Source organism: Hemitrygon akajei, unplaced genomic scaffold (genome assembly GCF_048418815.1).
Source record: "Hemitrygon akajei unplaced genomic scaffold, sHemAka1.3 Scf000073, whole genome shotgun sequence".
NCBI classification, from domain to species: domain Eukaryota; kingdom Metazoa; phylum Chordata; class Chondrichthyes; order Myliobatiformes; family Dasyatidae; genus Hemitrygon; species Hemitrygon akajei.
In genome coordinates, this window is record NW_027331959.1 from 2,387,943 (window position 1) to 2,403,334 (window position 15,392).

The 15,392-nt window shown below is 43.9% G+C and overlaps 1 protein-coding gene across 1 annotated transcript; it reads right to left on the reverse strand.

The window, feature by feature from the left end:
• Nucleotides 1-3,532: 3,532 nt before the first annotated feature.
• LOC140722240 (uncharacterized) lies at nt 3,533-4,861 on the reverse strand. Its single transcript, XM_073037026.1, has one exon. It carries the CDS (start codon nt 4,859-4,861, stop codon nt 3,572-3,574), a length of 1,290 nt encoding a protein of 429 aa, XP_072893127.1. The 3' UTR covers nt 3,533-3,571.
• Nucleotides 4,862-15,392: the final 10,531 nt, after the last annotated feature.

Sequence of the window (15,392 nt, forward strand, 5' to 3'; positions counted from 1 at the left end):
GGAGGAGCTCAGCAAGTCGGGCTTGGTTGGGAGTAACTCTTTCAGGCCAAGACCACTCATCAGGACACTTGATACCGAGGTATCTTGAATATCGACAGACAAGAAATTAGAAAATAGTGTCAAATAGTGAAAAGGTTTGACAAAATTTACTGCAAGCCTTGAGAAAATTTGCCAAGCAGAGCTCAATAGTCTAACAAATACAACAATGGGAATAAACACTTTCACTATACTCATAAATGGCTTCATTAGGAAAAATCTCTTGGTCCTATTCTGATCTGGAAAACTTACAAAGAATAAAAACAACTGAAATGACAAATTTAGAAAACAGTATTTACACTGAAACACACTTAGATTAACACTACCTAGAATTACAGGCAAAAAAAACTGGCACAACAGTCAGTTAAGTTTAGACAAGGTTCCAAATGGAAGGTTAGTTAGGAAGGTTTAATCATTAGGTATTAATATTGAAGTAGTAAAATGGATTCAACAGTGGCTAGATGGGAGATTCCAGAGAGTTGTGGTGGATAACTGTTTGAAGGTTGGAGGCCGGTGACTAGTGGTGTGCCTCAGGGATCTGTATTAGGTCCAATATTGTTTGTCATAAACATTAATGATCTGGGTGATGGGGAGGTAAATTGGATTAGTAAGTATGCAGATGATACTAAGGTAGGTGTCGTTGTGGATAATGAAGTAGGTTTTCAAAGCTTGCAGAGAGATTTAGGCCAGTTAGAAGAGTGGGCTGAACGATGGCAGATGGAGTTTAATGCTGATAAATGTGAAGTGCTACATTTTGGTAGGAATAATCCAAATAGGACATACATGGTAAATGGTAGGGTGTTGAAGAATGCAGTACAACAGAGTGATCTAGGAATAATGTTGCGTAGTTCCCTGAAGGTGGAATCTCATTTGGATAGGCTGGTGAAGAAAGCTTTTGGTGTGCTGGCCTTTATAAATCAGAAAATTGAGTACAGGAGTTGGGATGTAATGTTAAATTGTACAAGGGATCGGTAAGGCCGAATTTGGAGTATTGTGTACAGTTCTGGTCACTGAATTATAGGAAAGATGTCAACAAAATAGAGAGAGTACAGAGAAGGTTTACTAGAATGTTACCTGGGTTTCAGCACCTTAGTTACAGGGAAAGGTTGAACAAGTTAGGTTGTTATTCTTTGGAGCATAGAAGGTTGAGGCGGGACTTGATAGAGGTATTTAAAATAATGAGGGGGGTAGATCGAGTTGACGTGGATAGGCTTTTTCCATTGAGAGTAGGGGAGATTCAAACAAGAGGACATGATTTGAGAGTTAAGGGGCAAAAGTTTAAGGGTAGCACAAGGGGGAATTTCTTTACTCAGAGAGTGGAAGCTGTGTGGAATGAGCTTCCAGTAGAAGTGGTAAAGGCAGGTTCAGTATTGACATTTTAAGTAAAATTGGATAGGTATATGACAGGAAAGGAATGGAGGGTTATGGCCTTAGTGCAGGCCAGTGGGCCTAGGTGAGTGTAAGCGTCGGCACGGACTAAAAGGGCCGAGATGACCTGTTTCTGTGCTATAATTGTTATATGATTATATGGTTATGAAACACCTAAATGTATCTTTTCTTCAAAAATAAGCAGGATTCAACACTCCCTGTCAGCATATGCAATTGTGATATGAAGAACACACCAAAAAACTTAATAGAGAGGCCAACTCATAAAAGTAAATATCACTTCAGGAAAATGTTAACCAGTGGGATGAGTATGACCCTCCATGGGAGACATCCCAACAATCTGAGCAGATAAGATATTTGTCAATGAAGCATCAAATGCCCGACTCAAAGTAGGAGATGCCTTCACAGGAAGAGAGATTCCTTGTGGAAATACAGGACCGGGTGGTTAACATAAAAATTAATGAAATACATAAAAGACTATCAAACAAAGTGATAAATGAAGAAAATGCCGAGAGAAACCAGACACAATCCAATGCATTTTGGGATCCTGCAGCAATTTAACTCAATCTGATTGCTTACAAAGGTACAATCAAGTGGCAAATATCCTTCACCAACATCTTGCTTTAAGCTCATGAATGACCACTGTAAATTCAAGCCCGATCCAGTTTTAGAGTCAAAATCCTACAAAGTATATGATAATCAATAGATTATTGCAGATAGGACAATCCATAACAACCACTCGGATATAATATTACAGGATAAACAAGCAGGAACAACTCCCTCAATAGAGGAATAGACAGAGTGGACAGCCAGCCTCTTCTTCAGGGCACCACTGCTCAGTACAAGAGGACATGGCTTTAAGGTAAGGGGTGGGATGTTCAATGGGGATATTAGAGGAAGATTTTTCACTTAGAGAGTGGTTGGTGCGTGGAATGCACTGCCTGAGTCAGTGGTGGAGACAGATACACTAGTGAAGTTTAAGAGACTACTAGACAGGTATATGGAGGAACTTAAGGTGGGAGGTTATATGGGAGGCAGGGTTTGAGGGTCCCTCAATAGATAACTCCCTCAATAGATAAACCCATCCCAAACACACACATGTTCCTTGACCAGTGGAGCACCTCACAACAGGCATTGTTTGTGTCATCAGTCAGACAACCAAATTATTTTCTCTGTCAATCAGCTTCCAAATGTTGCTACTCTGTCATTCGTTGCCACACTCCGCTGCTGATTCCCTTCTCCCTATCATACGTTCTTACCACAACCACCACCCAGAGCCTCAAACTCTGCCCTGTGCAGACCCACCTCTGGTTTCTGACCCTGCTCCATTGAACATCCAATTGATGGTTTCCCATTCAGCTTCCAGTCTTTAGAGGACATTGGTGTTTTCTAACAACCCTTTAGAAGCAGGGAAAATGACTATTAATGTGGAAGTTCGCCCTGAATAAGAAGGTTAACTCCTCATATCATTCTTCATCAGCCCAGAGATTTGAGGGGGCGCAGAACATCTCAGATAGAACTGCAGTCAGCTCGACTTCTTCAGTCTGCAGAAAATTCAAGGGAAACCTCTTCACCCACAGAGAGGTGACTGTTTGGAACCGATCACCACAGGGAGAGCGAGAGATGAACAACAGGGGAGGATTTAAAAGGAGCATCATGGGACTGAATCACAGGCAGTGTCCAGCTGGCCTGAGTTGACTCTGTACTGTACACTATGTGTGTTATAAATTCACTTAAGTACCAGAGACAGAGTTTAAAATAAACTGATTTATTTGTCTCAGATCCAGAATATTAAACTCCAGTTACATTAAAGGTGAATGTGCAGCAGAAGAAACTCCTCCCATGCCCAGTGACCAGGGTGCAGAACTGGGTGTGGTGAGCAGCAGCAATAATTGCAGAGTTCAACACTGACAGTCACTCTTGAAATTGCATTCAGCAACAGTGATGAACAAATATCCAGCATGCAGCTTATTTAAGCTTTCTACCCAGTGTGAACCCGGTAGTGTGTCACAAGGACAGATTACAGAGTGAATCCCTTCCCACATTCACAGGAGGTGAACAGCCTCACCCCAGGGTGAACTCAATGATGCACAATTGGTGGAGATGGACGAGAGAAACTCTTCCCAATGTCTGAGCAGGTGATCGGCCTTTACCCAGTATGAACTCGCTGGTGTCTCAGTAGATGAGTTGATCGTGTGAATCCCCTCCCACATTCACAGCAGGTGAATGGCCTCTCCCCAGTGTGAACTCGCTGGTGTATCAGTAGATAAGATGACCGAGTGAATCCCTTTCCACATTCACAGCAGGTGAACGGCCTCTCCCCAGTGTGAACTCGTTGATGTGCCAGCAGATCAGATGAACGAGTGAATCCCTTCCCACATTCTGAGCAGGTGAATGGCCACTCCCCACTGTGAGCTGACTGGTGTGCCAGTAGTTCAGAAGACTGAGTGAATCCTTTCCCACATTCAGAGCAGGTGAACCGCCACTCTGCAGTATGAACTGACTGGTGTGCCAATAGGGTGGATGATCGAGTGAATCCCTTCCCACATTCTGAGCAGGTGAATGGCTTCTCACCACTGTGAACTCGTTGGTGACTCTGTAGGTTGGATGACTGAGTGAATGTCTTCCCACAGTCTGAGCAGGTGAACGGCTTCTCCCCAGTGTGAACTCGTTGGTGACTCTGTAGGCTGGATGACTGAGTGAATGTCTTCCCACAGACTGAGCAAGTGAATGGCCTCTCTCCAGTGTGAACTGATTGGTGTGTCAGTAGGTGAGATAATAAAATGAATCCTTTCCCGCAGTCTGAGCAGGTGAATGGCCTCTCCCCAATATGAACTCGCTGATGTTTCTTTAGGGTGGCTGATCGAGTGAATCCCTTCCCACAATCTGAGCAGGTGAACGGCTTCTCCCCAGTGTGAACTAACTGGTGTCTTTGTAGGGTGGACGAGTGAGGGAATCTCTTCCCACAATCTGAGCAAGTGAAATCCCTCTCTGCACTGTGAACTGACTGGTGTATCAGTAAGACGGATGACTGAGTGAATCCCTTCCCACAGACTGAGCAGGTGAACGGCCTCTCTCCAGTATGAACTCGCTGATGTACCTTCAGTTTAGATGAGCAAGTGAATCCCTTCCCACAGACTGTGCAGGTGAACGGCGTCTTTCTAGTGTGAACTGACTGGTGTCTCTGTAACGTGGAAGAGTGAGGGAATCTTTTCCCACAGACTGTGCAGGTGAAATCCCTCTCCCCAGTGTGAACTGACTGGTGTCTCAGTAGGACAGATGACGAAGTGAATCCTTTCCCACAGTCTGAGCAGGTGAATGGCCTCTCCCCAGTATGAACTCGTTGATGTACCTTCAATTTAGATGATTCAGTGAATCCCTTCCCACAGTCTGAGCAGATGAACAGCCTGTCCCCAGTGCGAACTCGCTGGTGAGCCATTAGGTCAGATGACTGAGTGAATTCCTCCCCAGAAATTCAGCAGATGACTAGCCTCTTCCCAGTGTGAACTGACTGCTGTGTCCACAGGTGGGAAAACTGACTGAATCCGTTCTCACCCACAGAACATCTGAATGGCCCTACCCAGTGTGAACTTGCTGATGTATCTTCCGTTGAGATGACTGAATGAATCCCGCCCCACAGTCTGAGCAGGAAGGATGATCAAGTGAATCCCTTGCTCCACTTCTTAAATATCTGGACACTGATAGCAAAACTGGTGTGTTGTGTTCAAGATTCCTGTAGACAAATTCCTTGTCATTTTTTAACCTGTAAAAAGATTTACAAAATCCATCACTGGGTGTAGGAAAGCATTTCAGATGAGAACACTTGAGTTGCCAAGGTGTGATCTGACATCACAGTGTCACAGTGAGGTTCAACCCAACTTGGAGAGAGAAATCAGCTTCTAACTGAGCAGTGATGTTATCTGGAATGACCATGAAATTCTCTGATGTTTTTCTGTCTTTATAAGAATGGGTACAGAGGGGATGTCAGGGGTAAGTTTGTTACGCAGAGATTGGTGATTGCGTGGAATTGGCTGCCGGTGATGGTGGTGGAGGAGGATACAATAGAGACTTTTAAGAGATAACTGGACAGGTATATGGAGCTCAGAAAAATAGAGGGCAATGGGTAACCCCATGAAATTTCTCAAGTAAGGACATGTTCGGCAGAGCTTTGTGTGCCAAACAGCCTGTAGTGTGCTGCAGGTTTTTTTTTCTATATTTCTGCCATCTCCAATCTGTGACCTGGCTCAGTTGACTCTCTCCATTGGTATTATTCCCTGTTCCCACTGAGCAGTATTGGTTCCTGGACCCACAGTAACTGAAACACTCTTACGCAAATAACCTTTGTTGATGTGCAGCTGGTATTTTCTTTTATGTACTGTTAATTTAAAGTGCCACAGTTTTAACGCCACATAGGCATCTCATATTCAGATGTATGGTTGGTCTGCACAGCTGTTGAAGTGAATTACAGTGAATGTTAGTATTATTTCAGGTTCTTGTCACAGTCATTGAAAAGTACAACACAGAAACAGACCCTTTGGCCCATCCAGTTTGTGTTGAACTATTTAAACTGTCAACTCCCGTACCCCTACCATCCAGGTACCTATACAAGCTTCTTAAATGTTGAAATTGAGCTCGCGTGCACCAGTTGGGCCATCTGTTCATTCCACACCTGGAAGATCGCCTGCGTGAAGAAGTTTCCCCTCATGTTCCCCTTAATGTTTCACCTTTCACCCTTAACCCATGGACTCTGGTTGTAGTCCCACCCCATCTCAGTTTTAAAAGCCAGCATGCATTTACCCTACTTATAAGCTTCATCATTTTGGTATACCTCCATCAAATCTCCCCTCACTCTTCTACATTCCAGGAAATAAAGTCCTGACCTGTTCAATCTCTCCTTATAATCAAAGTCCTCCAGACCTGGCAACGTCCTTGTGAATTTTCTCTGAACTCTTTCAACCTCTTTTACACCTTCCCTGTAGGTTGGTGACCAAATCTGCACACAATACTCCAAATTAGGCCTCACCAATTTCTTGTACAAAGTCAACATCTCCTGTACTCAGTACTTTAATTTATGAAGGCCAATGTGCCAAAATCTTTCATTCCATTCCTATCTACCCGTGACACCACTTTCAGTGAAATATAGACTTGTATTCCCAGATTGCTTTCTTCTACAACACTCCTCCATGCCCGACCAGTCACCGTGTAAGACCTACCATGCTGGATTCTACCAAAATGCAACACCTCACACTTGTCTGCATTAAATTCCATTTTCCATTTCTCAACACGTTTTTCCAGCTGATCCAGCTGTTCACACTGCAAGCCAAGATAGTCTTTTCACAGTCCGCTAAACCCCCAGTCTTTGTTTCATCCACAAATTTACTGATTCAGCTAACCATGTTAACATCCAGATTACTGATGCAGATGACAAACAACAACAGATCCAGCACTGATCCCTATGGCACACCACTAGTCACAGGCTTCTAGTCAAAGAGGCAGCCATCTGCTACCACACTCAGGCTTCTCCCAAAGACTGTGCCTCATCCAATTTACCATCTCATTTTGAATGTTGAATGTGCGAACCTTCTTGACCAATCTCCCGTATCAGACTTTGTCAATGCCATGCTAAAGTCCATGTAGACAACATCCACTGCCTTGCCTTCATCCTCTTTCCCTATAACGTCCTCGAGAAACTCTATAAGACTGGTTAGACATGACCCATCATGCACAAAGCCATGCTGCCTTTCCATAATCACTCCACTTTTATCCAAATATCTGGTTCCTGCACATACATTCCAATAACTTCTCCACCAGTGATGTCAAAGTCACCAACGTATAATTTCCTAGTTTATTTTCTTGAACAGCTTACCAACATTGGCTGATCTCCAATCCTCCATTCCCTCACCTGTCACTGAGGATGATTTAAATATCTGTGCTTGGGCCCTGACAATTTCTGCACTTGTCTCCTGCAGGGTCCTAGGGAACAACTTGTCAGTCCCTGGGTATTTATCCATGCTAATTTACCTTAAGACAGCAAACACCTCCACCTCTGTAATCTGTACAGGGTCCATGAAATTAATGCTGCTTTGTCTCACTTTTATAGACTGTGTGACCATCTCCTGCCTGGAAATCTTTTTGCTCTTAACATAACTGCACATTCCCTGAGGAGTCTCCTTCACCTTGTCTGCTCGGGCAACCTCATGCCTTCTTTCATTAGTGTTCATTTGAATTTCTTATAATTAATAAGTACTCCCATGTGTTCCTATCTGCCTGCACTTGGGATGCACCTCCTTGTTGTTTTGATCTGTGAGAGGAAAGCCAAAGGGGTGATAGAGGATTCATGAGTTTGGGGAACAAAACAAAAATGTGTCTGATATCCCAGTGGCAAGGTTTGCTGGTGCTGCACGGTGGGTGGGGTCTGTGAAACAAAAGTTGCAGGGGATTGGGAGCTGGAATAACAGAACAGATAGTGGAGAGGATGTGGAGACAGATGTTGTTCAGACGTGATACAAAGTCCCTAATGAAAACCTTGAGCATGGTGCAGTGAATAGTCTGAGCCCTGTATATTTCAATGCAAGGAGCATTGTAGGAACGGTAAATGTATTCAGATCATGGATCAACACCCGGAATTAAGATACTAGGATATGGCAACTGTGGACTGGGACAGGCTGCTTTATGGCAAAGGTGTGCTTGGTAAGTGGCAGGCATTCAATGCAAATTTTTGAAAGTACAATGTGGGTATGTCCTTGTTAGAATAAAAGGTAACGATAGAAACTGTAGGGAACCTTGGATTTCAAGAGATATTGAGACCCTGGTGAAGCACAAAATGGAGTTGCATAACAGGGATAGGCAGGCAGGTTCTTACAGAGTATAAGAAATGTAAGAGAAAACATAAGAAACAAATCAGGATGGCTGAAAGAAGGCATGAGGTTGCCCTCGCAGAAAAGATGAAGGATAATCCTAAGGGTTAATCAAAGCAGGTGTTTTCAACTGATGTTAAGTGGGATGACCACCAGAGGTCATGTGTAAGTGGGGAAGGTGAAAATTTCATGGGAACATGAGGAAAACCACTTCACTGAATTCGTTGTGAGAGTGTGGTATGAGATGCCAGCAGAAGTAGTGAATATTAGCTCAGTTTCACCATTTAAAAGTGTGGATAGGAGCCTGGATGGTAGGGGTATGGATGGTGATGGTCCTGGTGCAGGTAGTTGCATTAGACAGCTTAAATGTTTTTTCGGGATTGACTAGATGGGACAAATAGCCTGTCTCTGTACTAAACTTCTCCATGTTTCTGTGACAGAGAAGCTGGACAAACTTGTTTGGAAGGGAAAAGGTAGGAGTGACAACGGAGCAGCAATGGCTGGAGTTTCTGGGAGCAATTCGGGAGCTGAGTGATCGATACATCCCAAAGAAGTGGAAGCATTGGAAAGGCAGGAGGGCACAACCGTTGCTGAAATGAGAAGCCAAAGCCAACATAAAAGCCAAAGAGAGGGCAAACAAAAGAGCAAAAACTATTGGGAAGCTTTTAATAACTAACAGGTGACAACTAAAAAAAATAGTCAGATGAGCTCAGGGCACGGAATGATGACATTGTAGTTATTAATGAGTGGTGATAGCAGCCAACAGCCTGAGGGATTGTGAGGCTCAAAATATCTGGGGCCTCATTATCTCTTGAAAAACCAGATTCCCTGCACCAGTTACTTTTTAAACTTTTATTTTGGCAGGCACAGACAAGCTCTACACCCTCAAAATTTCACTTCTGAAGGCTTCCACTTACCAAGTACTCCTTTGCCAGAAAACAGCCTGTCCCAAACCACACCTGTCAGATCCTTTCTGATACCATCAAAATTGAATGTTCTCCAATTTAGAATCCCAATCCATGGTCCAGACCTCTCCTTTTCCATATTTGTTTGGTATCTCATGTCATTATGATCACCAAGTGCAAACTGTTCCCCTACACTAATTTCTGACACTGGTCCTGGATAATTTCCTAACAGCTTATTGCACACTTCTATGTCGGGAATTCTATGTACTGATTTAGGGTACATTTGACGCATTCTACCCCATATAGTCCTTTTACAGTATGTGAGTCATAGTCAATATATGGAAAGTTAAAATCCCTCATTGAATCAACTTTTGTTTCTTAGCATAATCTGCAATCTCTCTACAACTATTTTCCTCTGAATCCTTCAGACTGTTGGGTGCAACCAAGTCCCAGTAATGGCCACAATATTATAATAATTTCCAGCACTGATCTCATCTGGCTTTCCTATGATGCTGCTTGCATTGTGATATACACAGCTCAGCACATTCATCGCACCATGCTCAACTTTTGGATTACTGACTTTGTCTGAAGACTGAACAACATCTGTCTGGTGTGAAGAAAACAACTTCGCCCTTAATGTCACAAAAACAAAGGAGCAGATTGCGGACTACAGGAGGAATGGAGACAAGCTAACCTCTATTGACAGCAATGGATCTGGGGTTGAGAGGGTGAACAGCTTTATATTCCTCAGCATAAACATCAATGAGGATCTTACATGGTCTGTAAATACCAGCTGTGTGGTGAAAAAGGCACAACAGCGCCTCTTTCACCCCAGATGTTTGAGGAAGTTTGGTATGGGGCCCCAAATCCTAAGAACTTTCTACAGGGACACAACTGAGAGCATCCTGACTGGCTGTGTCACTGCTTGGTATGGGAACTGTACATCCCTCAATTGCAGGGCTCTGCAGAGTGTGGTGCAGAAAGCTCAGCGCATCTGTAGATGTGAACTTCTCACTAGTCAGGACATTTACATAGACAGGTGTGTAAAAATGGCCCTAGGTTACCCCAACTACAAACTTTTCCAGCCGCTACAACCCGGGAAATGGTACCTCAGTATTAAAGCCAGCATCAACAGTCTCCAGGACAGCTTCTTCCACCAGGCCATCAGACTGATTACTTAAAGCTGACACAAATAAAATTGTATGTGATATTGACTGCCCTGTTGTACACACTATTTATTATATGTTATTATGAATTGCACATTGCACATTTAGATGGAGATGTAATGTAAAGATTTCTACTCCTCATGTATATGAAGGTTATAAGCAATAAAGTCTATTCGATTTAACCTCTCCACTATCTGTTCAGGCATTCTGACTCCAATATCCACTACAGCTTTAAGTTTAACCACACACCCTCTCCCACCACACACTTGCAAAAGTAGGAGTTACCACTAGGATATTGGACCTCTGCTAGTTGTTAGTTTTACGTCCTGAACCAGTGAATTACCTATCACCCCCTTGACTTTACTCAGTTAGGTAATTTCCCCCCGCCCCAACAGTTTACAAAGTGGTCTACCGGTTGTTGTGGGGGATGGCCACAAGAGTACGCTGCGATGGGTATTTAACTTCATTCCCCTTCCTGATCCTCACCCATTTTACTGTGTCCTGCACCTTGGGTGTAACTCACCTCTCTTCATGTCATATCTAACACCCTCCGACTCCAGGATGATCTGGAATTCATCCATTTCCAGCTCCTTCAAGTGCAGGGTTACAAGCTACAGCTGGATGCACATTTTGTAGGTGAGGGCATTAGGGACACAGGAGAACTCCCCACCAGCCCACCAATGTCCCCTCTAATTCATAATGACCAGTGTGCATAAAAGTCTTCTGCTGCGTAGTTTTTAACCTAGTGACAACAACATGTGCACACTAAATTTTATATAGGGAGGTATTCATTTTAACAGTTAGCAAATCACTGTGAATAAGAAATTTGAACTCCTTTGGGTTTATTCCAGTTCATCTGCACTCTCACACAGCCACTGTAGCAGGCCTGTGGTGGATAATAAAGGATTTTCTCGCAAGAAAATCCATCCGTATCAGAATCAGAATCAGACTTTAATCGCCAAGTACCTATGCACAGACAAGGAATTTACTTCCTTGAATTATGTGGTTTGCTTTCAAATTGACACTTTAAAATGCCAGATTTCTAAATATCACTCCAGTTCTTCCCACTTGCAAATTCTCCAGCAACTTTTGTATCACCAGAATACAAACAGGTAACACAAGTTTCTGTATTTTACATAAATATTTCCCCTGAACCCTCCCCCAGGTGACTGACGGTGGTGAACTCAGTGATGGCAATGCCAATGAATATGAAGGGAAGGGCAGTAGTCTGTCTCATTGGAGTCTGTCACATTTGTGATGTTAAAGCTACCTGTTGCCCAGGGCAAAGGAGTTTAATATCATTATGTCCCCAGAGCGAATGGGTCTAAACCTGTTCTCACGGGTAGAAAAGTCCTGAATAAGAGGAGGTAGAACAAGGGGCACACACAAAATGCTGGAGGAACTCAGCATGCCAGGTAGCATCCATGGGAAAGAATATTAATGTTGAGTTCGTCCAGCACTTTGTGTGAGTTTCTTGGATTTCCAATACAAAAAAAAACACAGAAAAAAACCCCCATAGAAAACCAACAGCACAATACAGGCCCTCCGACCTACAATGCTGTGCCGAACATTAATTACTTTAGAAATTACCTAGAGCTCCCCATGGCCTTCTATTTTTCGACGTGCCATGTATCTATCCAGGAGCCTCTGAAAAGACGCTTTCATCACTGTCGCGGGCAGCCCATTCCACGCACTCACCGCGTAAAAAAACTCACCCCTCGTGGTGATATCACGTATCTGAACGTGTTGGAGTGTTCTGAGCATGCGCAGAAATGAAGAATGATCGAGGAGCATGGTGTTACGTTGCCATTAAATAAAAGTTCAATGCTTCCAGAATATGGTTTGTTATGAGTAACCCACGGTACGTTTAAAGAACACAACACCCCTGACATCTCCTTCGTAACCACTTCCAAGCACCTTAAAACTGTGCCCTCTCGACAGTTTTTCTCTTGTTTGTGATTGGAGGTGGAACAAAGGTGATTTTCTCAACTGGTGATGTAAAAGATTTTGTTCCCTTTCTCCGAGTTCCTAATCCTTGCATTTAGATAGCTGGAGCTCAGCTCTGTCTGAGAGATCCATCGGTTCCCATTCCCTCATCAGCCGGAAGCTCCCCGGGGGCCAAGTACGGATCATAGGGTTGAGAGAGAGGGACTGCGGGTCACGGTATCGGCAGTTCACAGCAATTAACCCGTCGGCGTTGAAAACCTCCAGAATTCGGAGAATCCGTCTTACCTGCTGCTGAACTTCAGAGGCCATTTGTGTACTGCGCGCATGCGTGATATTCGTTTACATCGCATCCCTGACGCCTGCGCATTTGATCGGTGCTTCGGCGACGGTGAAATTTATAATGCAGGGATTTTTGGGTAATCACTGTGCCATTGGAAGTTTCCGCAATCACAGGTTCCATGTCCATACCTCAGTTTATTTTGTGTGTATAGAAAATTCAGCAGCTGTTTTAACGCGGAAAGCGGCTCCCATAACAATATACTCAATATCAACGTGTTTCTTATGCCAAAGTACAATCCTCTTACAAATGCAGATATGAAACACAAGATTTTGTGGTTAATTGAAATGTAGACACACACAAAATGCTGAAGGAACTCTGCAGTTCACACCGCAACTGAGCAGAGGAGTACACAGTCTAGGCATGCTGAAGGCGCTCGGTCTGAACATTGTCTGTTTGCTCCTCTCCACATTTGCTGCCTGATCTGTTGATTTCCTCCATTATTTTGCAGAAAATAACCACTTTTTTTCTCAATCAAACAGTGTCAAAATGTTTCTGATCTTTTATTTGTAGCCACATCCTGCTGATCTGATTCCTCTTCCTCCTTCTTGTAAACTCTAGACCCTATCTCTCTCTGGAGCCCCAAAGCCCTGACTCAGGCTGGCAACTCCTTGATTTCTGACTCTGCTCCATCGAAGATTCACTCGCTAGTCTGCTGTCAGAATTTAGAGGCGCATTGCAACAACACAGCTGTCTGAGGCACAATCCTTTGAAATGAGTGAAAATGACTCAAAACGTTGAAAAGAGCGGAGAAGAAGGAGTTTAACCACCTTAGTCCAGAGCCCTGAAGAACGTGAAAACCACAGTGAGCTCATGGTCTTATTCAGCCTGGACAAAATCATGCAGGAAATTCATGCAGGTGTATAGGATGATTGGAGGCATTGGTCAAAGCATAGCCAGAGACTTTTTTCCAAGGGCTGAAACGGCAAACCAAGGCGGCTTAGTTTTAAGCTGCTTGGAAGTAGGTACAGAGGAGATGTCAGAGCTAAGTTTTTTTAAGCTAAGAGTGGTGTGTGGGACAGTGCGTGTGGGATGCACTGCCAGCGACGGTGGGAGAGGCAGATACAATAGGGTCTTTTAATAGACTCTTAGATAGGTACATAGAGATTAGGAAAATAGGGGGCCAAGCGGTAGAGTAATTCTAGGCAGTTTCTAGAGTAGGTTACATGGACAGCACAATACTGTGGGCCGAAGGGCCTGTAATGTGCTGTAGATTTCTATGATTGTATGGAATTCAAGGGAAATCTCCTATCCCACGGAGTGGTGACTAGTTGTAACCTGTCATCACAGGGAGAGTGAGAGGGGAACGGCAGGAATAGATTTTGATATACTGGTATATAACAGAAACATGGGCAAGGACCAGATGGGTCGAGTGGCCTTTCCACCGTAAACTCTGTGTATGGTAGAGACATTAAGTACATGTGGCACGTGATTTGATACAAAAATGATTTATCTTTCACAGATCCACAATATTAAACATCAGTCTAGTTCAAGAATAACATCAGCAGAACAGACTCCTCCAATGCTCAGTGACCAGGGTTCAGTCCTGGGTGCGATCAGCAGCCGCAAGAACTGCAGAATCTGACAGTAACAGTCCCTCATGAACCTGCAGCTGCCTTCAGTCACCGTGATGGTTCAACATTTAACACAGAGCTGATTTGAACTTCCTCCCTGATGTGAAGTTGCTGGTGTTGCAGCAGCTGGGATGATTGAGTAAATCTCTTTGCTCACTCCGGACAGAAATGTGGCCTCTATTTATTGTGAACTCACCGGAGCATCACAAGTTAGGTTAACTGAATGAGTCTCTTCACACACACGGAGCAGGTGAACGGTCACTTCCCAGTGCGAAGATGCTGGTGTAGCTGCGATGGCCGACTGAATCCCTTCCAAAATGAGAGCCAGTGAATGACATTTCATCTCTATCAACGCCATGGCAATGTATCCAATCAGATCACGGACATCGACACGATTTCAGTCCGTCCTTGTAGCGAGTGGGTCGCTATCTTCTCCAGCATCTCCGAATCGAGTTCAAGGATCGGTGGCATTCAAGCGCTGGTGAACTGACGTGCTGTTGTGTTTGTGATTCCCATACACAAATCCTTTGACTTTTCTACACTGTTAAAAGTTTACAAAAGCACGTCAGTGGGTAAAGGACAATATTTCAACTCAGATAATTTTAGTCTCCATGGTCTCCATTCTGATAAAAACACTGTCACAGCTCAAAACAATTTGGAGGAACAAGACTTCATCTTCTAACTGGCTACAGTTCTGGCATCAGGCACAATATCAAACGCTCTGCTTCCCTCTCTGTATCAAAATGGATCAATTCTCCCCTTCATCAGTCTGTGACCTGGCTCAGTTTGTCTGTCTCCTTCGCATTCTGAGCATGCGCCACACACCGACTGAGATTACATTTTATTTACACGGCTGCGACTAGAGACTTTCTGATTATTGTGTCCCTCCTGGTAAACTCAGAGTCAGTAATGAGATTGAACCTCAGGAGTAGGTGATTAGGCTTTTTCGTTGGAGATCCATAAACAGCCGGTAGCGTGTGGCTGGATGAGTGGGTCGTTTTCAGACTGGAAGGAGGGAGCGTTTGGAGTTCCCCAGAGATCAGTCCCTGACCACAGTTGTTCACAGTTTAATGGCCTGGCGGAGGCAGCGAGATGTGAGATGTCCCAGTATGCTGGTGACGCAGAAAGAGTGGAGTTGGGGGAGGGAAGGCTATTCACATGCAATTTCATAGCTTTGCAATCAG